Source organism: Chiloscyllium punctatum, chromosome 23 (genome assembly GCF_047496795.1).
Source record: "Chiloscyllium punctatum isolate Juve2018m chromosome 23, sChiPun1.3, whole genome shotgun sequence".
In the NCBI taxonomy this organism is placed as follows: Eukaryota; Metazoa; Chordata; class Chondrichthyes; order Orectolobiformes; family Hemiscylliidae; genus Chiloscyllium; species Chiloscyllium punctatum.
The window spans coordinates 39,783,835-39,811,312 of NC_092761.1; the positions used below are offsets into that span (position 1 = coordinate 39,783,835).

Consider the following 27,478-nt stretch of genomic DNA (forward strand, 5'->3'; position numbering starts at 1 on the left):
TGGAGTATTCTCGGTGACAGTGTTTCTGGGATTAGGGAGTAATGTCTGGAAGAGGAAAGGGCGGTATGAAAGCGCGCACCAAGGCGAAGTCTCGGTCGTCCCGGGCTGGCCTGCAGTTCCCGGTGGGCCGTATTCACAGATTCCTGAGAAAGGGGAACTATGCTGAGCGTGTGGGGGCCGGAGCCCCGGTCTATCTGGCTGCGGTGCTGGAGTATCTGGCGGCTGAAGTCCTCGAACTGGCCGGGAACGCGGCCCGGGACAACAAGAAAACCCGCATCATCCCCAGGCACCTGCAGCTGGCCGTGCGCAACGACGAGGAGCTCAACAAGCTGCTGGGAGGGGTGACCATCGCTCAGGGAGGGGTGCTGCCTAATATCCAGGCCGTGCTGCTGCCCAAGAAAACCGCCCCCACGAAAAAGTGAAGAGACTGATCTTGATTCTGACAACCCAAAGGCTCTTTTCAGAGCCGCTCACAATATCAGAGAAAGAAACTAGACCCCCACCTCTGTCAGGTTGATTTTTCCTTTTGATTACTAACAGTTAGTTATTGCTCTGTTAATATGAATATTGGAGAGTCAGTGTGTGTGTTTTCTAATATCCACATCCTCTTGACCGCCTGCAGTCAGCCAGGTTCACAGTCAGAGCTCGGAGGCAAGGAGTTTGAGGCGTTTATGATGATATATTATACATTGCTATTGTAATGGAGTGGGGTGTGCATTATTTACTATTGTACTGTGTCTCTTTATTCCTTGTCCTGTGCATGTGTCACCTAGCCCCTGTGCACCTCGTTCACAGCCAGTTTCACATTTCCTTTAACCACATTCGGAATAGCTGAAACGACCCAGTACCACAAATAGGCCACGAATTGATCATAACGGGTGGGCGCTGTCCCTCTGCGGTTTATTTTCGGGTGAATTCATGTCCACTGTTGTACCTTGCCCGTTGACAGAGAGCACATTAAACCTTTACTGAGTCATTTTCAGATCGGTCCATGTTCCTCTTTAACACTCGATCATTTCAGGAGCTCCAGCTCCCAGTGGGGCATGAAGCCTGGGTTTCACCCCTGGCCAATTAAAGAAGTGTCCCATTTTTGAGTCCCACGGACAGATACAATGTACATGTTGTTACTTAATTCCCAAAACTCCGCGCCGGGGTCTGTCCGGTTGCAGAATGAGGCTTTCTGCTGTTAGATAGAAACTTTCAAAACGAACCGAGAGCAAAGCAGAACAGCTGTGAGACTGCAATACTTTAATATGGAGTCAATTTGCAAGGAAGGAGGGGTCTTAAAAACTGTCCATATTAATATGCTCCCGGGAAGAATGTTGGTGGAGTCCCTGCGAAGCACACAGGACACTCGGCCCATCGAGTTTGTACCGACCGTCCGTAGAACATCTAGTCAGGGAGACTGGGGAAGGGGAGATTGGGTGAACGAGTGTACACTTTCGTTATCTGAAAGCAAGTCAATCAAATGCGTCTTCTCCGTCAAACTGCCACTTCCTTTGTCGGGCTTTTCAAATCTGAAAGAAAGTGGTTGATTATTTGGCGCTAATTTGTTTCCATTCCATTATGTAACTCATGCAACATAAATGCAACAGGCAGATCGTATTTACTGAATTCTCAGCCAAGTTCATTTCCTTCAATGACACCTGCATTAACCCAGTGCAACAGCAGCAACTCTTCGCTTTATACCTATCCAGAAGCAGCTCCGGAAGATTCCTGGAGGCCGATTGGTTCACTTGAAATGACGGTGTATCAATTTCAAAAAGCCCACTGATTTCATGTTCAGTATTCCTGAGATTCAATTAAAGATTAAAACACAGACCGCCAGCAATTATGATCAAACCTGACCTTTTATAAGGGATTGTTTAAAACTCGGAGTGCAGACAGGTCTCGGGAGCACTGTGTGATCATGTCTGTGAGAGGCAGGAGGAGAGAGGGAGTGTTAAAACAGCCCAGACAAACTGTACAGCCCAGTATTTAACCGCCGTTCATCAAACAAACCCTCCGAGTGAAGCACCTTAATACAATGTACCCCGATAAAGTTACAGAAACTCACTCCATCAGTACATTATTTTACCCAGATTATAAGGAGGCCGAACACAATTTGCAATTGCTGTCAGTCACAGGAAACTGGAAATAATACCTCCCTAAAACATCTGCAAACCCAAGAATCAAAACGGAACACAGTAACACTCCTGGAAGGGGGGGGGGGGGGGGGGGAGAAAGTACAAACACCCCAAGATTGAACATTAGTGTCTGGGCGGTGTGGCAGGTCGCGCTGTGATACATCATACCTGAAATAACCTACTGCAGTGTATTATACCCTCCCTGTGTGCTGCCATACCCATGACCAGGTCTCCGCTCTCAATGGGAGGGGTGGGGTGGGCTCTGAAAACAGCCTTGGGTTCCGCTGGAGAAAGGGTGGATTTGTTCCGCCGCCGAATCCATAGAGAGTGCGGCCCTGGCGTTTCAGAGTGTACACAACATCCATGGGGGGGAACCGTCTTGCGTTCAGCGTGCTCAGTGTAGGCGACTATATCCCTGATCACATTCTCCAGGAAAACCCTTTAATACCCCGCGGCTCTCCTCGTCGATCGAGCCCGAGATGCGCTGGACCCCGCCACGGCGAGCCAGGCGCCGGGTGGCTGGTTTCGTGATGCTCTGGATGTTATCCCGGAGCACTTTGCGGTGTCGCTTCACTCCACCTTTCCCCAGGCCCTTTACCTCTCCCAGACATCACGCTTCTTCACTCAAACCGCTGCTGAATGAGAGCGGAGCTGCCTCCCCTTCCCTGATGATACAGCCTGGCTCGGGCCCTGACTGAGAAAGGGACAGAGAGTGAGAGACAGTCCCGGCAGGAAAGTGAGGGACAGACAGAGCCCATGAATGGCTCTGACCATCCAGCTCCTCCTCCAGCTCCTCCTCCAGCCCCGAACTGTGTCTGTAACTGAACCTTTGCACACAGTGGCCGGGGACTCAGTGCTCAGCCTCATGTTCATGGAGAGGAAAAACAAGAGCTTCATAAAAACAGTTTGTTCCGATTAATCGCCATGTGCCGGCCTCCCTCTAACAAGAGGAGAGTGAGGACTGCAGATGCTGGAGATCAGAGCTGAAAATGTGTTGCTGGAAAAGCGCAGCAGGTCAGGCAGCATCAAAGGAGCAGGAGAATCGACATTTTGGTCATAAGCCCGTCTTCAGGATTCCTGAAGGAGGGCTCATGTCCGAATAGTCGATTCTCCTGCTCCATTGATGCTGTCTGACCTGCTGCGTTTTTCCAGCAACACATTTTCAGCTCTCTCTAACAAGACAACACCGCTGTTCCCATTTCAATACCAGCTTCTCCTCCTGCCGCTGAATTCCACCAAGTCATTTCTTGGGGACTCTGTGTGAAGCGGGGTTTCTGCCCCAGTGTTCCTCTTCTTAAGGCACTGTTTCTCTGAATGTGGGAAATGGAAACACTGGAAGTGTCCCTGAGCTGGTGGTCAATGACAGTGAGAACGGGACCTCACGCTGATTTATTGTAGAGGGTGGGAGAGGGGCTGGATTAGGATCAGGGCAGGGTTGACATCGATGAACATCAAAGGGCTGTCTGTACTGGGTGGCGGGACAGGGATCATTAGATCGGGCCTGAGCTCTTCTCTGAGAGGTGTGTGCGTGTCAGTGTGTGTCAGTGTGTGTGTCAGTGTGTGTGTGTCAGTGTGTGTGTATGTGTGTGTGTGTGTCAGTGTGTGTGTCAGTGTCTGTGTGTGTGTGTGTCAGTGTGTGTGTCAGTATCTGTGTGTGTATGTGTGTGTGTGTGTGCGTTTGTGTGTATGTGTGAGTGCGTGTGTATGTGTTTGTGTGAGTGTATGTATCAGTGTGTATATGTCTGTGTGTGTGTCAGTGTGTATGTGTGTGTGTCAGTGTGTGTGTGTCTGTGTGTGTGTCTGTGAGTGTGTGTGTCTGTGTGTGTGTGTGTGTGTGCATGTGTGTGTATGTGTGTGTGACTGTGTGTGTTTGTGAGTGTGTCTGTATGTGTGTGTGTGTATGTTTGTGTCTGTGTGTGTGTGTGTGTCAGTGTGTATGTGTATGAGTATGTGTGTGCGTCTGTGTGTGTGTGTATGTCAGTGTAAATGTGTGTTAGTATGTGTGTGTGTCTCTGTGTGTGTCTGTGTGAGTGTGTGTATATGTGTGTGAGTATGTGTGTGTGTGTCAGTGTGTAAGTGTATGACTATGTGTGTGTGTGCGTGTGCGTCTGTGTGTGTGTGTCTGTGTGTGTGTGTGTGTCTGTGTGTATGTGTATGTGTATGTGTGTGTATGTGTGCGTGTGTGTGTCTGTTTGTGTGTGTCTGTGTGTGTGTATGTGTGTGTGTGTGAGTATGTGTGTGTGATTGTGTGTGTGTGTGTATGTGTGTGTGTGTGAGTATGTGTGTGGGTGTGAGTGTGAGTGTGAATGTGTGTGTGTCAGTGTGTATGTGTGTGTGAGTGTGAGTGTGTGTGTGTGAGTGTGTGTGTGTGTGTGTGTGTGTGAACTGGGTCAGTAATGAAGCTGCTGATGGCGACACTGAACAACTTCAAGGCAGCGAGCGGTCGGCGCCGACACACCATTGGGTAAAAACAGTGACTGCAGATACTGGAAACCAGATTCTGGATTAGTGGTGCTGGAAGAGCACAGCAGTTCAGGCAGCATCCGAGGAGCAGTAAAATCGATGTTTCAGGCAAAAGCCCTTCATCAGCCGACACACCATTGCCCTTCTGCCCCTCTGTGTTCCTCACTCAGCCAAAACTCTCCAATTCCTGTGGAATTCGGCATCTCCAGACGGTTCGGGCTGGATCTTCCTGTTCCAGACACGGGAAGTTACCCGCCAGAAAGGTTTTATTCGAATTGACGGCTCCGTTTTCCGTGTGAAACCCATTTTGCTGCTGTTCTGATCGCGCTCTCTGAGCCGAGTGCTCACATTGTCGCTACTTTCCGACTGAAATCTTGAAATCAACAAATATATTGTCTTGATTTCTGCCTTTGGGGTTTAGGAGGGGAGCAAGGGGATAACTTCAAATGAAAACCTTTCTGATTTGCGCGAGAGAGACTCGGAGATTCAGTGATATGAACGTCCTCACAAACATAACTAGGTTGGACGAACCCACCCGCCCTCTTCCTCAGTCTGTCTTACACAATGTTCACACCCACACATTCACAGGCCAGAAATATCACCAAATATGAACGTGAATGAATAGAATGAAGGACAGTGACTATCTTAGCTGTAACACACCAGGATTGTTTCCAGGGTGAGTACTACATGTTCTGTCACTCACAAGTGCCGATGCAGCACCACGGAGAGTTGGGGCTGTGGATACAGTGAGGAGTTTGGATTTGAACCATGGGATTGCACATCAAGCATTCCCAATGTATCACTGTAAACCTGAGTGAAAACACTGCAGCAGAATGCACCATTAAAACAGTTTGGGAGGGTACCAGTCTCCTGGAGCAGATCACGGCCCAATTCAACAAGATCTGGAGAAAGGCAGCCTTGGGCTGCAAAATCACAAGGTTATATTCCCATCACAGAAATTACTGCAACACCCAGCTCCGATAAGAAACTGTCTCACCACAACATGTTTTAGAAAATAGGTTTTTGGTACCTGGACAGTTCGTGAACTTGCTCAGATCTGTACTCTTTTTACTTACAGATGGCAACTTAAATCTTTCATGTCCATCATACTCTATATTTACAGACAACCTCTTGGCTTATAGCTGAGGTGGCAGCAGGGCCCAACTACTGTATGCACACACTCTTATCCTTCGGCAGAGGGACCATACACGGTGGTCTTTCCCCACTGCGCCTTAGCAGCAGCTGCCCCAAGCTTCAGCGTGTCCCTCAGCATGTAATCCTGGACCTTGGAATATGCCATTCTGCTACATTCAGTCTGGGTTAATTCCTTCAACTGGAAGGCCAGCAGGTTTCGGGCAGACCAAAGTGCATCTTTCACCATGTTAATGGTCCGTCAGGCACAATTGATATTCATCTCAGTGTTCATCCCAGCGAACACTGCATAGAGCAGTGTCTCATGTCACGGAGCTGCTCGGGACAAACCTCGACAAACTCCACTGCATTCTTCTCCAGACGTCCTTTGCATAGGCACATTCCAGAAGGAGATGTGTGACAATCTGGTCCCCTGCACAGCCGCTTTGAGGGCAGCGTGCAGTGGGGCAGAGAGTCCGGGCGTACATAAAGTAACTCACAGGCAGAGCCTTTCTCCACACCAGCCAAAGGATGTCTTTGTGCTTGGTTGAACGTTCTGGTGATGATGTATTCTGGCAATGAGTTTGAAAGACTGTGCAGTAAACTGGCCCTCTCCTTTTCCCGAAGCGTCACAAGGACACTACGTTTGATCACTTCCTGATGGACTTGTGGTCAGAGGTGTTATTCTTCACAAGTTTCTTCATGAAGGACAGTTAGTACGGAACAGTCCAACTCTTTTGAGCATTCCACGGCAGTGAGGCCAGGTCCATCCTTCCCAACACCGGGGACAGGTAGAACCTCAGTACGTAGTGACACTTGGTGTTTGTGTGGAGGGGATCCACGCACATCTTGATGCAGGCACACACAAAATTGGCCAAAGAGGGTGAGGGTAGCATTTGGTGTGTTTTTTCCCACTTTCTACAGATCTTTATGCATGGTGTCTCTTTGGACATGGTCCATCTTTGATCTGCACATGAAGTGGAAACAGCCAGGGGGACTGTGACGGTGCACTTTTGGGGAATAGGCCAGGCATGCACCACATACAACAACAAAGAGTACCTCACACCGAATTACCAGGTTTTTACCCAAGATGGAGAGCAACTGTTTCTCCCATCTCCTTAGTTTCTGCCTCACTTTGGTGACATGTTCCTCCCAAGTCTTGGTGCAAGCCCCAGCCCCTCTGAACCAAATACCCAGCACCTTCAGGTGGTCAGCCCTGACGGTGAAGAGGATAGGCGATTGATCAGCCCAGTTTCCGTCGATCATGGCCTCGTTCTTGCCTCAATTTACCTTGGCCCCCCCGAGGCCCATTCAAACTGGTCACAGATGCACCTGAGTCTGTGCACTGGCAGTAGATCCAAGCAGAAAATAGTTCATCATCCATGTACAGGGAGGCCTTAATCTGTCGGGCCCCACTGCCAGGAATAGTCACCCCTCTCCGTTTCTGTTAGGCGAGGAGACTAGGACCCGTGTTCACAGCCTTAGAATTAGAGGGGGTCAATTCAGAACAGAAATGCGGAGACATTTCTTCAGCCAGAGTGGTGGGCCTGTATAATTCATTGCCGTGGAGTGCAGTGGAGGCCAGGATGCTAAATGTCTTCAAGGCAGAGATTGATAAATTCTTGATGTCACAAGGAATTAAGGGCTACGGGGAGAATGCGGGTAAGTGGAGTTGAAATGCCCATCAGCCATGATTAAATGGTGATCTCGATGGGCCGAATGACCTTACTTCCACTCCTATGTCTTAAGGTCTTATGGTCTCTCAGAGTCGCATCCTTCTGATCGTCTCACGAAACGGCTCTCCACAACATACAGTTAAAGCAGGAGAGACTGGGCAGCCCCTCCTGACTCCGGATCTGATTGGGAAGCTTTCTAATTCCTACCCAGTGATTGAGACAATGCTGACAACGTTGGTGTAAAGCAGTCAGATCCAGTTGCAGATTCCCTCTGCAAAACCCATTTTGGCAAAGGCTTTCTCCTGGTCCAGGCTGTGAGGCAGGTGTGTGGTGGTTTACCGCACTGAATGAGCTCATAACATTTCAGACATTCAGGACAAAGCAGCGTCCATTTCATTGGCAGCATATTCTCAAACAACCATTCTCTCAAGCAGCAGCAACTTTTGGACGAGGTGGGACTTTAACCCGGGAATCCTGACCTACATCTAGGGAGACTACCACTGCACAATATGACACCTTCCAATAGTAGCATTCCACCTTCGTAAAAACGTACAATTTATTCTATCTCTCTGCACAGTAGATTAGATTACTTACAGTGTGGAAACAGGCCCTTCGGCCCAACAAATCCACACCGACCCGCCGAAGAGCAACGCACCCAGACCCATTCACCTGCATTCACCCCTTCGCCTAACACTATGGGCAATTTAGCTTGGCCAAGTCACCTAACCTGCACATTTTTGGAATGTGGGAGAAAACCGGACCACCCAGAGGAAACCCACGCAGACACGGGGAGATTGTGCAAACTCCACACAGAGAGCCGCTCTAGGCTGGATTCGAACCTGGTGCTGTGAGGCAGAAGTGCTAACCACTGATCCACCATGCCGCCCAGTACTTTTGACAGGATTTAATATTTATCGGACGAATGTCAGGAGCTTGGAATAATACATTTAATGGATCAATGAGATCAGACGAAATGTTACTGAATGTAGGAGCTTTATGGATGGACCGAAGAGCCGTCAGCGTCTCCAATTCCTCGTCAGACTCTCAGAGCGCCTGAGGGAGGAGTTGTTACCGTAACCCGGGTATGAGCGACATTGGATCTTCATTAAGGGGCAATTCCCCAATTTGAAACGGTCTCTGTCCCTTCCCCACAGTCCCAGGTCCATTGTTCCCACTGGGAGTAAGAGGAATTGGGGTAAATGACTGATTGATGTTTGTTTCAGGGAATCATTTGGGAAAGCAGCACATGTGCAACGCTGTCCCTCTCCCACCCCCCCAGCCTGACACTTCCCGAACAGTGGTGTGCATGCGTGAGCACCCCCCACCCTCCCCCCCCCCCCCCCCCCCCTCCCGGGGGTTGTCCGTGAGGAGTATTCCCTCCGGGAGTGGAAGGGTCTTGTGAGAAACACACTGCAATGGAGAGATCAGCACGTTCCTTCTAGCAGCTCATCGGGATGTGAGCCTGGGACACAGAGGGGGCTCAGAGACCAGGACTGATTCAGGGTAAGGTCCGGGAGAATCGGGGGCTGTCTGTAAGAGGCCGAGCGGAGCAGAGACTGGTCCCGGAACTTGGAGTGAGCGGCCTGGGGTGTAGAGAGAGGCTTTTCTTGGGCTGTGTGTGGGCCTGCTGAGGGAGGCAGAGTGGGAAGAAGCTGCTGTGGATCATTCTGGTGGTTTTCAGTCCTTTAGACACTGAGGACAATACAGCTTTTGTACCCACTGTGTGTTGGCATTGTGCAGGGAAATTATGGAAACGTGACAGTCCTGTAAATGAGATGTATTGGAGGCGCTAGATTAATAGTTTCGAGTAAAAACATTTGAAGTGGCGTCTGTTGTTGTGCTCTTCAGTGGTTAGTGGATTGGGAGCTGGAGATCGAACTGGGTAAGCATCTCGGTTCCTCCGGATTCATGGTGCTGTGCATTTGTTGCTCAGTTTCTGCATTTCATTCCATTGGTGTAGAGTTATGAAAACCTACGCTAAAAATTTCACAACGCCAGATTATAGCCCAACAGGTTTATTTGGAAACTCTAGCTTTCGAAGTGCTGCTCCTTCATCAGGCACCTCCAAACCATGCCTTTTGATGAATGATCAGCAGGTATGTTCCCACTGCTAGAGTGCAGATCATCCACTCCACAGTCACATAGCCGATTGAGTCAGCCTACTTTCCAGAGAGATATGTTTAAACCAAGAGTCAAGCACCATGTTAGCAATGTAAGTTTTTTCCCCTCCATTCACAATGCACACTACCCCAGTTCCAATAAACGTCATCATTCATAGGCCATTGATGTTCTCACTGCTTTTGAAAAGGGGCAGACTTATTCCCGGTCTAAAATAGATACTTGGGATCAGCAGTAAATCGACATTAATTCTAAGCCTTTTTTAAATTTAGAAACAAAATAAACAAATAGATCATTCTGTTGCATAGTTTCAACAACCTTACATACGGTAGATGTTAAATACTGACAGAGAAGGAAACTATGCTCAGAGGCAGGACAAGAGTCACAAAAGTGGATGCTGAACATCAGAATTAATCCTTTAGTGAATAGATGAGATGTATATAGATACAACATTAAGTAAAGTGAATTCAAAACACACATTGTTAGCCAATGTCTGATAAAATGGGAGAAAACACATATTCACACACACACATTGTATTAAAATAAGTCCCAAGTACACACACCCAAGTCCCAAGACACATTATAAAATTGAACAGCTATGTTGCATAAACTGGCAGGTGTAGTTTGGTAACTACATTTTTGGAAGGTCAAATTTGAATGAACAATACTGGGTTAGAGTCAGGATGCTTGGCAGTGTGGAGGAACAGAGGATCTTGGGGTCCAAGTCCATAGATCCCTCAAACTTGCCACCCAAGTTGAAGGGATTGTAAAGAAGGTGTATGGTGTGTTGGCTTTAATGAGCAGGGGAATTGAGTTTAAAAGCCGTGAGATCATGCAGCTGTATAGACCCCTGGTTAGACCACACTTGGAATATTTTGTTCAGTTCTGGTTGCCTCCTTATAGGAAAGATATGGAAGCTTTAGAGAGGGTGCAGAGGAGGATTCCCAGGATGCTGTCTGGATTGGAGGACATGGGTTATGGAGCTAGGGCTTTTCTCATGAGGGTGAGTTGACAGAGGTGTACAAGATGTTGAGAGGCATAGATAGAGTGGATAGCCGGAGACCTTTTGCCATGGCAGAAATGTCTGTCACGATGTGGCATGATTTTAAGGTGATTGGAGGCAGGTTTCGGGGAGATGTCAGAGGAGGTTCTTTACACAGAGAGTGGTGGGTACTTGGATTGCACAGACAGCAGTGGGAGCCGAGTCAGAGACATTAGGGACATTTAAGCGACTTTTGGATAGGTACATGGAAGATAGTACAATGTGGGTTAGTCTGAGCTTAGAGTAGGAGAAAAGTTTGGCACAACATTGACAGCTGAAGGGCCTGTATTGTGTTGTACTGTTTTATGTTCTAAGTACACTCACATATTCGCAGAGCTAAATCTGACCATAAAAATTCATAACTACACTCATATACAGATTGAGCAGAAGCTGATAGGCATAGATAGATAATCGCACTCACATATTGACATAGCCAAATCTGACAGGTATAAATTGACATCGAACTGCACATATTCACTTCTGAGAAACTGACAGGTACTGACTGACAACTACATTTACATATTTGTGCAGCAGGCTCTGACAGGGACAGATTAAAAATTAATCTCACATATTGAAAAGCAAAGTCCTAGCTGGAGACGAATAATAACACTTGCATTCCCAGAGCAAAAAAAAAATCACAGGTATCAAACCATAAGTGCTTTAGCTTGTTCATAAACCCAGCAATGGATTGATGTATTCATTCACATGCATAGGGCAGAATCTGTAAGGAAGACGTGCAGAACATCACTCATGCTTTCAGATGGCATAAACTGATATGTACAATTTGATCACCACCAGACGCCTGGAGGAAGAACGCCTCATCTTCCGCCTCGGAACACTTTAACCCCAGGGCATCAATGTGGACTTCAACAGTTTCCTCATTTCCCCTTCCCCCACCTCACCCTAGTTCTAAACTTCCAGCTCAGTAACTGTCCTCATGACTTGTCTGGACTTGTCCTACCTGCCTATCTTCTTTTCCACCTATCCACTCCACCCTCTCCTCCTTGACCTATCACCTTCATCCCCTCCCCCACTCACCCATCGTACTCTATGCAACTTTCTCCCCACCCCCACCCTCCTCTAGCTTATCTCTCCACGCTTCAGGCTCACTGCCTTTATTCCTGATGAAGGGCTTTTGCCCGAAACGTTGATTTCGAAGCTACTTGGATGCTGCCTGAACTGCTGTGCTCTTCCAGCACCACTAATCCAGAATGTACAATTTGATAATTATACTCAGAGTCACAGAATCTGACAGGTTAAAAAATTGATAACTAAGGACGTAGGTTTGCTTGCTGAGCTGGAAGATTCACTTTCAGAAGTTTCATCACCATACCGGTTAACATCTTCAGTGAGCCTCCAGTTTCATCTGGAAACTGACAGAGCAAGTGAGGACTGCAGGTGCTGGAAATCGGAGTCGAGATTAGAATGGTGCTGGAAAAGCACAGCAGGTTTTGGGCAAAACATCGGTTTTCCTGCTACTCGGATGCTGCCTGTCCTGCTGTGCTTTTCCAGCGCCACTCTAATCTGGAAACTGACAGAGACAGTTGATAAAAAGAATCAAATATTAGAGAATAACAGGTACAACTTTACTGTTACACTAAGCAGAAACTGACAGTTTCAGATTGATACTAACACTCATATATTGGGGATATTCACAAAGTAGAAACTGATAGGTACATGTTAATGATTGCACCTAAATATTCACATGGCAAAATGAACATATCATGATTTGGAGATGCCGGTGTTGGACTGGAGTGTACAAAGTTAAAAATCACACAACACCAGGTTATAGTCCAACAGGTTTAATTGGAAGCACACTAGCTTTCGGAGCGACATCCTTCATCAGGTGGTTGTGGAGCCTATTCAGCATCTCACTATTGCTCAAATCCTCCAACCCTGGCAACATCCTTGTAAATCTTTTCTGAATCCTTTCAAATTTCACAACATCCTTCCAATAGGAAGGAGATTCCACATGTGGCCTAGCCAATGACCTGTACAGCCATAACATGACCTCTCAGCTCCCATACTCAATGCTCTGACCTATAAAGTAAAGGATAACAAATGCCTTCTTCACTGCAACTCTACTTGAATCTGCACTCCAAAGTCCCTTTGTTCAGCAACACTCCCTAGGATCTCAGCATTAAGTGTATACGTCCTGCTCTGATTTGCTTTTCCAAATTGCAGCACCTCACATTTATCTAAATTAAACTCCATCTGCCACTCCTCAATCCATTTGCCCATCTAATCAAGTTGTCCATTCTACTCTGAGGTAACTTTCTTCTTGTCCATTACACCTCTAATTTTAGTGTCATCTGCAAACTCACTAACTATACCTATGTTCACATCCAAATCATTTATATAAATGACGAGAAATATTGGATCCAGCATCAATCCTTGTGGCACACCACTGGTCACAGGCCTCCAATATGAAAACCAACCCTCCACTACCACCCTCTGTCTTCTTCCTTTGAGCAGATTCTGTATCCAATGGCTAATTCTCCCTGTATTCCATGAGATCTTTCCTTGCTAACCAGCCTCCCATGTGGAACCTTGCCAAACACCTTACTGAAGTCCAAATACATCACATCTAATGTTCTGCCCTCATCAATCCTCTAATTATTTCTTTGAAGAACAAAATCAAGTTTGTTCGACATGATTTCCCAGACTCAAAGCCATAAGGACTTTCCCTAATCTGTCCTTGCCTTTACAAATACATATAAATCCTGTCCCTCAGGATTGCCTCCAACAACTTGCTCATCACCAATGTCAGGCTCATCGGTCTACAGTTCCCTGGCTTTCCCTTATTACCTATCTTTGATTAAGCAGTCTTAAAATAAATTGTCACCCTATAATGAAAATAACAATGGTATCATTCTGATGACCAGACTGTGATATCCCGAGTCCTAGTTGGACCCTGCACTATAACATTTTCAAAGGTCCATTGCTTTCCCCTATTCTACTCTGAAGAACAACGTAGATTTATTTCTGTTGCAATTTGTTGTGTTTTCACTTGACTATTAATCCTTTTGGCACAAACACCCAAAGAGCGTGGGCTATTTCCCAGCCAAAACAGAAGACATGAATTGAGAACTGTCTCCTCTCTCACTTTGGTAACTGGCTTTCTACTTTACAGGCAGGATTTAAACTGCTCAGTAATGCAGAGTAGGTAGATTAAAGTTGATCAATCCAATGTGGGCATCCCTCTTGTATGAAAAGAATGGCTCCTTTAAAATAACATTTTTTAAAGATAAAATCAGTGCATTTGCACAGCAGCGAGCAGCCTTCGGCCTCTATGTTAAAATTTAGTTTCCAAGACCTTCACAAAACATTCTGACAGTTCTCTATTGACAGTCTGTCACAAATGAGCGGAGTTTTGCAGGACAATAAACTGAATCCTACAGTCCCACTGAATAACACATAATGACAGATAGAGAATTAATTAGTGAGTGCACAAAGTATACAAGCAAAGGGAACAAACAAACTTAATTCTGCATTCACTTAGAAGATCAAACAGATCCTGAAGAATCTGCCAGTTATTCTTCTTATTCATGCATTTAAGGACTAAAGTGTTAGGTTCTTTTTCCTGAGATTCATACACACTTGATGCAACTGCAATACGCTAACTTCTATGAAGCCAGTACAGTACAAACTTTCTGGAGGAACACTTTCACAGGCTCCTGCGAAGGGGTTATTCTGCTGAGCGTGTGGGTGCTGGAGCGCTGGTCTATCTGGCTGCGGTGCTCGAGTATCTGGCAGCTGAGAACCTTGAAGTGGTGGGTGACACTGGTCTGGACAATAAGAAATCTGCATCCTCCCCTGACTCCTCCATAATGACAATAAACTCAACAAGCTGCTGGGATGAGTGACCATCGTTCACGGCGGGGTGCTGCCTAATCTTTAGGCCATGCCGCTGCTCGAGAAAACCACTACTGGGGACACCACTAAAAGGTGAAGAGACCATTCTTTATTCTGACAACCCAAAGGCTCTTTTCAGAGCCACTCACGACATCAGTGTAAGAAATGAGGCCCTTACCCTGATTGATTTAGACTCCTAGACCAGATATCCAACATAAGCTGGTAAATGGGACTAGATTTATGGCCCGCATCCCATTCATCTGCCTATCCTGATGCCTTTTAAATGCTGTAAATGTACTAGTGTCCACCACTTCCTCTCAGAGCTCATTCCATATATGCACCACTCTCTGTGTTCAAAAAGTCCTTTTGGTCCTTTTTTAAACATTTTCCTCTCTCACCTCAAGCCCATGGCCTCTCATTTTGGACTCTGGATAAGATATTGGGGAATCAACACTCCCACACCATGGGGGAAGAAAGACTTTGGCTGTCCATTCTATCCGTGTCCCTCATGAACTTATAAACCTTGGTAAAATGACCCTTCAGCCTCCGATGCTTCGGGGACATTATCCCCAGCCTATTCAGACCCTCACAACAGCTCAACCCCTCCAACCCCGCCAATATCTTTGTAATTATTTTTGAACCCTCTCGAGTTTATCAACATCTTTCGTATAATTGGGAGATGAGAATTGAACATGGTATTCCAAATGTTGCCCAATCAATGTCTTGTACAGTTCCAACATGATATCACAACCCTTCTACTCACTGCACTAACTGCATTCTTCAATACTCCATCACCTGCAAGTCCATTTTCAAGGAACAATAAACCTGCACTTCAAGGTTTAATTAAAGCCCTGCCCGAATTTGTGATATCAAAATGCAGTACTTCACTTTTAGTTGACATAATCTCCATCTGCCATTCCTCGCTCTTCTGATCAACATCCCGCTGTACTCTGAGATAATCTTCTTCACTGTCAACAACATCAATCTTGATGTCATCGGAAAACTTACGAACCATGCCTCCTTTATTCACATCCAAATCACTTATTTAGGGTCAAAAATGAGTGGACCCAGTACTGACCTTTGCAGCACACCACTGCTCAGAGGCCTCCAGTCGGAAAAATACCCTTCTACTATCCTGACTCCAAATTAATTTTGTATCCAAATGACTAGCCCTCCCTGGAATCCATGCGATCTAACCTTGCAGAGCCTTGTCAAATACCTTGCCAAAGTTCATATTGACCACGTGCACCACCCTGGATTCATTAATCTTCTTTGTCACACCTTCAAGATCGTAATCAGGTTACTGAGACATAACTTTGCACAAACAAAGCCATGCAGACCACCCCTAATCAACCACTGCCTTTCCAAATGCATGTTAATCCTGTCTCACACAATGGGGTGACATGATGGATCAGTGGTTAGCACTGATGCCAAACAGCACCAGAGACCCGGGTTCAATTCCAGCCTCAGGTGACTGTCCAAACTCCACACAGACATTCTCCTCGTGTCTGTGTGGGTTTCCTCTGGGTGTTCTGATTTCTTCCCACAATCCAAAAATGTGCAGATTTGGTGAATTAGACATGTTAAATTGCCCATAGTGCTTCAGGGATGTGTGGTGCATCGATCCAGAGTAAATGTAGAGTAGTAGGGTAATGGGTCTGGTTGGTTTACTCTTCAGAGGGTTGGTGTGGATTTGTTAGCCCAAATGGCCTGTTTCCACACTGTAGGAATTCTATGACCCATAGCCACTATTGGCCCACTGGTCTACTCTTCCCCAGCTTTTCCTTGCCACCTTCCTGAAGTAATAACATCACATTAGCCACCCTCCAGTCTTCTGGAACCTCACCCATGGCTATCCATAATAGTTAGCACAAAGTGCAACTTTTTCAGGCAGAGGGTGGTACGTGTATGGTATGAGCTGCCAGAGGAAGTGGTGGAGGCTGGTACAATTGCAACATTTAAGAGGCATTGGATGGGTATATGAATAGGAAGGGTTTGGAGGGATATGGGCCAGGTGCTGGTAGGTGGGACTAGATTGAGTTGGGATATCTGGTCGGCATGGACGGGTTGGACTGAAGGGTCTGCTTCCATGCTGGTCACCTCTGACTCTATGACCAGGTTATAGTCCATCAGGTTTATTTGGAAGCACGAGTTTGTGAAGTAATGCTCCTTCAACCACCTCCTGAAGGAGCAGCGCTTTGAAAGCTAGTGCTTCCAAATAAACCTGGTGTTGTGTGATTTTTAAACTTCATCCACCCCAGTCCAACACCGGCATTTAGAAATCACAGTTATCTCAGGAATGTGTCCAGCAATCCCTTTCCTACATTTCCACGGAGTTCTGGGATGCACCTGATCATATCCCGTTAGTTTCCCTTTTATTGTGAGACTTTATTGACCGTTTTAATCGCATGGATATTGGATGTTATAGTCAGAATCCAACATCCGCATCCCTTCAACCCCTGCACTCAGCCACTGGGAGACAAGGGGATTGAGGTGTTTATCATGGATTATCATATAAAGCTCCATTGTAATAACGTCAATAGATGATGCATTATTTGTTATTGCACTGTACGGGCCTCTGCGGTACAGGTCTTTATTTATGCATCACTGAGCTCCTATACACCTCGATCACAGCCAGTTTCACATTCCCTTTTCGCACATTAGGAAGAGCTGAAATGACCCAGTGTAGCAAAGAGTAAGGCTTATCACAATGAGTGGCCTCTGACCTCTGCCCTCAGCCTCGGGTGTGTTCACCTCCAGCCTCTTTTCCCTGTCCACAGAAGGGGAGCATATTAAAAGCTATTGAGTCATTTTCAGCTACTTTCATGTGTTCCTGTTCCTCTTTACTCCAACGGCTCTTTTCAGAGCCAACCACAACTTCCCTGAGACAGTTGAACCGTTTTAGTTTGCAAGTGATTCTGGGAATGTATAACTAACGATATTTATCTCGACGCTATCTCTGTTTTTTTAAAAAAATGTTCCCTACATTAAGAGTGCCCGCTGACCATACCTTCAACTCTAACGCGTTCGGATTAAACCCTGTTTTCCCTGCCTGTTGAGAGAGCATAGTGCACACCCGGGAGACATTTTTCAGCGACTTCCCCAGTCCACGTTGCTCTGACACTCGGTCAGTTCAGGAGCGATCCTGGTGGGGAATGAACCGTAAATTTCACCCAGAGCAAACAAGGAAAACGTCCCCTCTCCTCGAGTCCCACGGATAGATTTTACATTTGAGTTCTTTTTTTTTATTTTCAAAACTCCACGCGGGTTTTGTCCCGTTACAGAATGCTATCAATGAGAGACTTTCAAACTGAACCGAGATAAAACTGGAACAGCAAAGGGGAGCTTTTGCTGAAGTCAGATCGAGTGCAAGAAAACACGGCCCCTGAAAGTAGTCTCGAAAGATGCTGTTAATACGCTCACCTGGAGCAATATTGTCTGATGTATTATCAACGTATCGCATTTTATGAAATACGAAATAAAAGAATTAGTTGTGGAGTGCAATTTTTGTCGCGTTTTTGTTTCTGCTTGTTTTAAAGGTTCTGAAAACGGCACTTAGTGTCAGAAATGGAGAGAATCAAGTAGATAAGGGAAAGAGATAAAGGCAGATTCTATATTTGTAACCTAAAGTAAATTATCTCTTAAGTATTGATCCATTGTACTTTGTAAAATTCCCTTTTTTGTACATATTGACAGGTCTTTAAATTGGAGAGAAAGCGGTTGATGATTTGAGGTTGATATTTTCCGCCCTCCCTCTCCGTGCCCCCTCCGGATTGGGCAATGAAGCAAATATCTGATTGGCTACTGAAACAACTTTAGGAAATGCTGAACAATGTGACCAATCAGCAACCGCCGCCCCACCATTCCTCCCGAAGGTATAAACAGGGCGCAATGTGGGCGGATTGGAGTATTCTCGGTGACAGTGTTTCTGGGATTAGGGAGTAATGTCTGGAAGAGGAAAGGGCGGTATGAAAGCGCGCACCAAGGCGAAGTCTCGGTCGTCCCGGGCTGGCCTGCAGTTCCCGGTGGGCCGTATTCACAGATTCCTGAGAAAGGGGAACTATGCTGAGCGTGTGGGGGCCGGAGCGCCGGTCTATCTGGCTGCGGTGCTGGAGTATCTGGCGGCTGAAGTCCTCGAACTGGCCGGGAACGCGGCCCGGGACAACAAGAAAACCCGCATCATCCCCCGGCACCTGCAGCTGGCCGTGCGCAACGACGAGGAGCTCAACAAGCTGCTGGGAGGGGTGACCATCGCTCAGGGAGGGGTGCTGCCTAATATCCAGGCCGTGCTGCTGCCCAAGAAAACCGCCCCCACGAAAAAGTGAAGAGACTGATCTTGATTCTGACAACCCAAAGGCTCTTTTCAGAGCCGCTCACAATATCAGAGAAAGAAACTAGACCCCCACCTCTGTCAGGTTGATTTTTATTTTTGCATTTTTAACACGAGGAGCTTGGGCCTGAAGCGTACATCGTGGTTTATTATAACTCGCTGTTGTAGTAGAGTGCTGTGTGTATTATTTGCTGTAGTGCTATCCCTACCTGTGCGGTCTCTGAATTTAACCCTTGTCATATACATACACCGCCCAGCCCCTGAGATCCTCGTTCTCTGCCAATTTCACACATCAGCTCTTCCTCATGCGGTTGAAGGAAACGACCCAGTACAAGAAACAGTAAGGCCATGAGCTTATCTCTGGTTTATTCTTTGGTGTGTTCATATCAAGCCTCTTTTTTTTTTAAATTCCCTGTTCACACAGAGAGAAGATATTATCCAATACGGAGTCATTTTCAGCTCCTTCACTGTGTTCATGTATCTCTCGATCATTTCAGGAGCTCCCGCTCCCAGTGGAGCATGAACCCTGGGTTTCACCCTTGGCCAATTAAAGAAGTGTCCCATCTTTGAGTCCGAAGGACAGATATATTCTACGTATTGTTACTTAATTCCCAAAACTCCGCGCCGGGGTCTGTCCGGTTGCAGAATGAGAGGCTTTCTGCTGTTAGATAGAAACTTTCAAAATGGACCGTGAGCAAAGCGAGACAGCGAGACTGCAATACTTAATGTGGTGTCAATTTGCAAGGAAGGAGGGGTCTTAAAAACAGTGTCCATATTAATATGCTCCCCGGGAAGAATGTTGGTGGACTCCCTGCGAAACAGACAGGGAACTCGGCCCATCGAGTTTGTGGGTGGCAGGATGGTTCAATTCCCGCCTCAGGCTACTCTGTGTGGAGTTTGCACATTCTCCCCGTGTCTGTGTGGGTTTCCTCCCACAGTCCAAAAATGTGCAGGTCAGGTGAATTGGCCATGCTAAATTGCCCATAGTGTTAGGTGAAGGGGTAAATGTAGGGGAATGGGAATGGGAATGGGTCTGGGCGGGTCAGTGTGGACTTGTTGGGCCGAAGTAATCTAATCTAATCGTCCGTCCATAGAGCACCTACTCAAGGAGACTGGGTATGGGGAGGTTGGAGAACGAGTGTATAGATTTGTAATGTCAAAACTAATCAGTCATTGAGCACCAATGTATTCTTCCCCGTAAAACTACCACCTTATTTCCTCATATCAAATCGGAAAGAAAGCGGTTGATGATTTGGGGCCAATATGTTTCCATCGACCCCCCCCCCCCCCCAATCAGCAGAGGTTTTCCCGAGAATTTATCATCTCCTGCCCGCATTGAGATAATAACGATGTCCGCAGGACATCATTGAAGCGCTGGTGTCCCGGTGTAACTGAACTAAGATTGCTAAACATGTGTCTTTAACTCATGGGACATAAATGCCGAGGTACTGAATTCTCAGCCAGGCTCAGCTCCTTCAATAACACCTGGATTGTTCCAGTGCAACAGCAGCAGCAACTCTTGGGTTTATCATGAGGAGACCAATGTGCCCTGTGGGGCCCTGCTCTCTCTCTCTCTCCATGGTTCCGTGGCTCTGGTTTCTCGGGGTGAGTGTGCAGGGTCGGCCGGGCTCCTATTTCCGCGGATCCGGCCACCCAGCTTGATGTCTTTGGGTGTGGATGGCGCCCAGGTTGGTGTCCTCAAAGAGCCCCCACCAGGGTAAAGTCCCGCTGGCCTCCTGCAGGGCTATCACGGCCGAGCTCTGGAAGCGCAGGGCGCTGTGATCTGTCGCCCCAGGCCCTGGATCAGCAGCTCCCGGGGGAGATTTCTGGGAGTTCCCGCAGAGCCACCGAGCCAGGCCTGGAGTCATGAGGCTCCTTCGCTCCGCCATGCCCCGGCCTCTCTCTAACAAGACACCGCTGTTCCCATTTCAATACCAGCTTCTCCTCCTGCCGCTGAAGTCCACCAAGTCATTTCTTGGGGATTCTGTGTGAAGCGGGGTTTCTGCCCCAGTGTTCCTCTCTTAAGACACTGTTTCTCTGAATGTGGGAAATGGAAACACTGGAAGTGTCCCTGAGCTGGTAGTCAGTGACAGTGAGAACGGGACCTCACGCTGATTTATTGTGTTGTCTTGTTAGAGAGGCCGGGGCATGGGCGTTTCAATGAAACAAACTGTTTTTATGAAGCTCTTGTTTTTCCTCTCCATGAACATGAGGCTGAAGTCTGTGGGTTTCCCGCTGAGCACTGAGTTCCCGGCCACTGTGCGGAAAGGTTCAGTTACAGACAGTTCGGGGCTGGGGTGAGCTGGAGGAGGAGCTGGATGGTCAGAGCCATTTCTGGGCTCTGTCTGTCCCTCACTTTCCTGCCGGGACTGTCTCTCACTCTCTGTCCCTTTCTCAGTCAGGGCCCGAGCCAGGCTGTATCATCAGGGAAGGGGAGGCAGATCCGCTCTCATTCAGCAGCGGTTTGAGTGAAGGAACGTGATGTCTGGGAGAGGTAAAGGGCCTGGGGAAAGGTGGAGTGAAGCAAAGAACATTACAGCCCAGGAGCAGGCCCTTCGGCCCTCCAATCCTGTGCTGATCCACATCCTTTATCTAAACCTGTCACCTATTTTCTAAGGATCCCCCGCTCCCTGCCCATTCATGTATCTGTCTCGATACATCTTAAATGACGTTGTTGCGCCCTCCCACACCACTTCCGCTGATAATACATTCCATGCACCCACCACCCTCTGCCTAAAGAACTCTCCATGCATATCTCCTTTAAACTTTTCCCCCTCTCACATTGAACTCCTGACTCTTAGTAATGAGTTCCCCACTCTGGGAAAATGCTTCTTGCTTTCCACCCTGTCTATACCCAGCATGACTTTGTCGACCTCAATCAGATATCCCCTCAATCTCCATTCCTCTAATGAAAATATTCCTAATCTAATCAATTTCTTTTAATAACTAGCATGCTCCATATCCTGGTGAACCTCCTCTGCATCCTCTCCAAAGCATCCACACCCTTTTGGTAATGTGGTAACCAGAACTGTAGGCCGTATTTCAAATGTGGCTGAACCAAAGTCCGGCCACTGTAACATGACCTGCCAACTCTTGTACTCAATACCGCGTCTGATGAAGGAAAGCATGCTGTATGCCTTCTAGACCAATCCATTACCTGCATTGATGCCACTTGGACTTGAACACCTGGATCTCTCTGTACATCAATTTGCCCCCGGGCTTTCCCATTTACTGTATTGTTTGCTCTAGAATTGAATCCTCCAATTGCATCACCTCGCATTTGCCCTGATTTCTCTGTTCAGCTCTCCAATTTATCTATATTCTGCTATATTCTCTGACAGTCCCCTCCACTATCTCCACCAATCTTACTGTCATCTGCAAATTTGCTGATCAGACCACCTATATCTTCTACCAGATCATTTATGTATATCACAAACAACAGTGATCCCAACATTGTTCCCTGCGGAACACCACTGGTCACAGTTCTCCATTTTGAGAAATTCAACTTTGTCACTTCCTCAAAGAACTCTATTAACTTGGTAAAACATGACTTACCCCGCACAAAATCATGTTGCCCATCTCTGATAAGCCCATTTTCTTCCAAATGTAAATAGATCCTATCCTTCGTATCTCCTCCAGCAGCTTCCTTACCACTGACATCAGGCTCACTGGTCTATAAGCACCTGGATCATCCCTGCTACCTTTCCAAAACAAGGGGACAACATTAGCACAACTCCAACCCTCCGGGACTTCACCCATGTTCAAGGATGCTGCAAAGGTGTCTGTTATGACCCCAGCTATTTCCTCTCTCACTTCCCTCAGTAACCTGGGATAGATCCCATCCGCACCTGGGGACTTGTCCACCTTAATGCCTTTTGGAATATCCAGCACTTCCTCCCACCTTATGCCATCTTGACCGAGAATAAATCAGACATCTATCCCTAACCTCAACATTCATCATATCCTTGTCCTCAGTGAATAGCAATGCAAAGTACTCATTAAGAATCTCACCTATTTTCTCTGACTCCACACATAACTTTCCTCCTTTTTCCTTGAGTGGGCCAACCCTTTCTCTAGCTGTCCTCTTGCGCCTTATATATAAATAAAAGGCTTTGGGATTTTGCTTAACCCTGTTTGCTAAAGATATAGAATATAGAACATTACAGCGCAGTACAGGCCCTTCAGCTCTCGATGTTGCGCCGCCCTGTCATACTAATCTGAAGCCCATCCCACCTACACTATTCAATGCACATCCATATGTCTGTCCAATGATGACTTAAATGCACTTAGACTTGGTGAATCTACTATCATTGCGGGCAAAGCATTCCATACCTTTGCTACTCTCTGAGTAACGATATTTCATGACCCCTTTTAGCCCTCTGAATTCATCATTTCAGATTGGTCCAATATTCCCGATAACCTTTCAAAGCTTCGGCTGTCCTCAGTCACCTAGACCTTATGTATGCTTCCTTTTTCCTTTTCGCTAGTCTCACAATTTCACCTGTCATCCATGGTTCCCTAATCTTGCCATTTCTATCCCTCTTTTTCACAGGGCCAAGTCTGTCCTGCATGCAAATCAACCTCTCTTTAAAACCCTCCCCACATATCAAATGTGGATTTATCTTCTAACAGCTACTCCCAATCTACATTCCCCAGCTCCTGTCGAATTTTGGTATAATGGCCTTCCCCCAATTTAGCACTCTTCCTTTAGGACCACCTTTGTCTTTGTCCATGAATATTGTAAAACTTACGGAATTGTGATCACTATTCCAAAGTCAGCCCCTACTTAAACTTCAACCACCTGACCGGGCTCAGTCCCCAACACCAGGTCCACTATGGACCCTTCCCGAGTTTGAACAACCGCCAAACCTCAAACAGATCATTGTTTGTTGCAGGCTGCCCAGCTCTCAGGACAACTCCATACAACCCTGTCACGGTAGGCGTTGCAAGATGTGTTAGAGTGTGGACATGGATACCAACATTACACGTGGGGACACCTCCCACCTTGTACATGGCAGGTACTCGTGACTCAATGAACGTTGTCTATCTTATAGTTGCAGGCAAGGATGACCTGTGGTGTGGTGCATTGGGGAAACCGAGCAAAGGCTACGATAACGGATGAATGGGCACCGCAATCAACAGACAGGAAGGTTCCCTCCCAGCTGGGGAACACTTCAGTGGTCCAGGACATTCGACCTTGGACTTTTGGGACAGGCAGCCGTGAAAAGTGGCCAAGTAGAGACTGATAGTTAAGTTCGGTACCCATAGGGAGGACCTCAGCCGGGACCTTGGGTTCATGTCACATTACAGGTGACTACCATTCCATTATACACACAAACACTCTCTCTCTCTCTCACACACACACACACACACACACACACGGACACACGGACACACATATATACAGACGCTCACACAGACACCCACACACACTCCTACACTCACACGTGCACCCCCTCACAGACTTAAGACACTCTGCACTCGCTACACGCACATAGACTTTCTCACACCCACAACCCCCACCCCAGACACACACACACAAAGACCCACATGCACACATATATTTTGTGGGGTGAATTTGTACTTGCAGAGTTACATTTTACTTTGCTCAAAAACTGCATACATTCATGTCGAACTCTGAGCTCAAAAACTGCATGAATTTATATAAAACTCCGTTATCTCACTTTTTAGATTAGAATCAATCTAAACATCATGGCACAGACAGAGAACACAGGGGGCTAACACCTTCAACATATTGTCGAGCTATCATTCATTATTAACAGCTAACCTGAGAATGCAACTTTGAAAAAAAAGGTTTTGTGATTTACACATGAAAGAAGTGAAACTATCTTGGTATTCAAACAGATGAAAGACTCAACAGACAATCAAGTTATCAATGCATAATTTCAGTTACATCACACTAAATCTTTTGCTATAAATCCTGTGTGTTAGGATTGAGCCCTCCACTACTACCTGATGAAGGAGCGATGCTCCAATAGTTAGTGTGCTTCCAATTAAACCTGTTGGACTATAACCTGGTGTTGTGTGATTTTTAACTTTTTACACCCCAGTCCAAAATCGGCATCTCCATTTCGTGGATTCAGATTGCTAGTTTTCTGCCTGTTTGTCCTATATTGTGTGTCCTGCAGTCTTTGGATGGAATCGTGTAAGTTTGTTTGTTTTCCATATGATGGGTATAGGGTCTTTTGTCCTGCTGAGTTGTTGTCTGAGCTTGACTGTCAGTTTAGGAGCTGTCAGAATCCCTGTGGATGGAGAAGTCTGGCTGTCAGTTCTGAGATATGTCTTAATGTAAGATGAAGTTGCATGTCCTCATTGCGTTGTTTGTCTGTTAGGTAGGTGCAGATGAAGTTATGAGAATATCTGTTTTTGGCGAATACTCTGTAGAGGTGTTGTTCTACTTCCCTTCGTAGGTCAGCAGCGCTCAGTGTGTGGAGCCCTTTTGTGCAGGGTCCTAATGCAGCTTCTCTTGTGAGCGTGTTCAGTGCAGGATCTTGTTGGTGTGTATGGTACAGTTTTGTGGTGCATTCACTGTTTTATGTTCTTTCGACCATCCCATCCATGGGAGTTGATTGTTATAGAACATAGAACAATACAGCGCAGAACAGGCCCTTTGGCCCTCGATATTGCGCAGACCTGTGGAATTTTCTTAGCTCGTCCCGCTACACTATCCCAAAATCATCCATAAGCTTATCTAAGGATTGCTTAAATCTCCCTAATGTGGCTGAGTTGACTACCTTAGCAGGTAGGGCATTCCACGTCCTTACCACTCTCTGTGTAAAGAACTTGCCTCTGACATCAGTCTTTAATCTATCAACCCTCAATTTGTAATTACACGCTGATGTCATCATCCTCGGAAAAAGTCTTTCTCTGTCTACCCTATCTAATCCTCTGATCACCTTGTATGTCTCTATCAAATCCCCCCTTAGCCGCCTTCTTTCCAGGGCTCTCAGCCTTTCCTCATAAGACCTTCCCTCCAGATCAGGCAACATCCTCTGCACCTTTTCCAATGCTTCCACATCCTTCCCGAAATATGGCGACCAGAACTGTACACAATATTCCAAGAGTGGCCGCACCGGCGTTTTGTATATTTGCAGCATGAATTTGTGGCTCCGGAACACAATCTCTCTACCACTGAAACCTAACACACCGTATGCCGCCTTAACAACACTATCCACCTGGTTGGCAACTTTCAGGGATCTATGCACATGGACTCCAAGATCCCTCTGCACATCCACACTACCAAGAATCTTTCCATTGACCAAGTACCCTGCCATCCTGTTATTCTTCCCAAAGTGCATCACCTCACATTTAGCTGCATTGAACGCCATTTGCCACCTCTCAGCCCAATTCTGCGGTTTATCCAAATCCCCCTGCAATCTGTAACATTTTTCCAAACTATCCACTACTCCACCGACTTTATTGTCATCTGCAAATTTACTAATCCACCCATCTATGCCTGTGTCTAAGTTATTTATAAAAATGACAAACAGCAGTGGTCCCAAAACAGACCCTTGTGGCACACCACTAGTAACCGGACTCCAGACTGAATATTTTCCATCAACCATCACTCACTGCCTTCTTTCAGAAAGCCAGTTTCTAATCCAAACTGCTATATTCACCCTCAATTCCATGCCTCTGCATTTTCTCCATCAGCCTACCATGTGGAACCTTGTCAAAGGCTTTACTGAAGTCCATGTGTACCACGTCAGCTGCCCTACCCTCATCTACATGCTTGGTCACCTTCTCAAAAAACTCAGTGAGGTTTGTGAGACATGACCTGCTCTTGATGAAACCATGTTGACTATCTGAAATCAAATCGTTACTTGCTAGATGATTATAGATCTCATCTCTTATAATCCTTTCCAAAACCTTTCCTACAATAGAAGTAAGGCTCACTGGTCTATAATTACCTGGGTCATCTCTGCTACCCTTCTTGAACAATGGCACAACATTTGCAATCCTCCAGTCCTCAGGTACTAAACCCATAGACAATGACAACTCAAATATCAAAGCCAACCGTTCTGCTATTTCCTCCCTAGCTTCCCAGAGAATCCTCAGATAAATCCCATCCGGCCCAGGGGACTTGTCTAATTTCATTCCTTCTAGAATTGATAACACCTGTGCGTAACCATCCTCAATCCTTTCTAGTCTAATATATTGTACCTCATTCTTCTCCTGTACAATATTCTCCTTATCCTGAGTAAACACCGATAAGAAATGATCATTTAGCACCTCTCCAATCTCTACAGAGTCTACCTTCAACTTCCCACTTCTGTCTTTGACTGGCCCTATTCCTACCCTAATCATCCTTTTATTCCTCACATACCTATAGAAAGCTTTAGGGTTCTCCTTTGTTCTATTTGCTAAAGTCTGCTCGTGTCCTCTCTTTGCTCTTCTTAACTCTCTCTTTAAATCCTTCCAAGCTGATCTGTAACTCTCCATCGCCTCATCTGAACCATCTTGCCTCATCAACACATAAGCCTCCTTCTTCTGCTTAACCAGAGATGCAATTTCTGTAGTAAACCACGGTTCCCTTACCTTATCACTTCCTCCCTGCCTGACAGGGACATACCTATCAAGGATCAGCAATATCTGTTCCTTAAACCAGCTCCACATTTTGATTGTCTGCAGTTTATCCAAATCGTACCCCATTCTATGCATCCTAATTCTTGCCTAATAGCATTATAATTTCCCTTGCCCCATTGATAACTCTTGA

The 27,478-nt window shown here is 46.4% G+C and overlaps 2 protein-coding genes across 2 annotated transcripts; both read left to right on the forward strand.

The window, feature by feature from the left end:
• The first annotated feature begins 23 nt into the window (after window positions 1–23).
• Window positions 24–976, forward strand: LOC140493976 (histone H2A). Its single transcript, XM_072592914.1, has one exon. It carries the CDS (start codon window positions 42–44, stop codon window positions 420–422), a length of 381 nt encoding a protein of 126 aa, XP_072449015.1. The 5' UTR covers window positions 24–41; the 3' UTR covers window positions 423–976.
• Window positions 977–18,337: 17,361 nt separating this feature from the next.
• LOC140494054 (histone H2A) lies at window positions 18,338–24,740 on the forward strand. Its single transcript, XM_072592971.1, has 2 exons — window positions 18,338–19,081; window positions 23,802–24,740. The coding sequence occupies exon 1, from the start codon at window positions 18,356–18,358 to the stop codon at window positions 18,734–18,736; it is 381 nt and encodes a 126-aa protein (XP_072449072.1). The 5' UTR covers window positions 18,338–18,355; the 3' UTR covers window positions 18,737–19,081; window positions 23,802–24,740.
• The last annotated feature ends 2,738 nt before the right edge of the window (window positions 24,741–27,478 follow it).

What these genes read in the sequence shown, in the direction of transcription:
- LOC140493976 (XM_072592914.1), top strand. Translation starts at nt 42, where the DNA reads ATGTCTGGAAGAGGAAAGGGCGGTATGAAAGCGCGCACCAAGGCGAAG.
- LOC140494054 (XM_072592971.1), top strand. Translation starts at nt 18,356, where the DNA reads ATGTCTGGAAGAGGAAAGGGCGGTATGAAAGCGCGCACCAAGGCGAAG.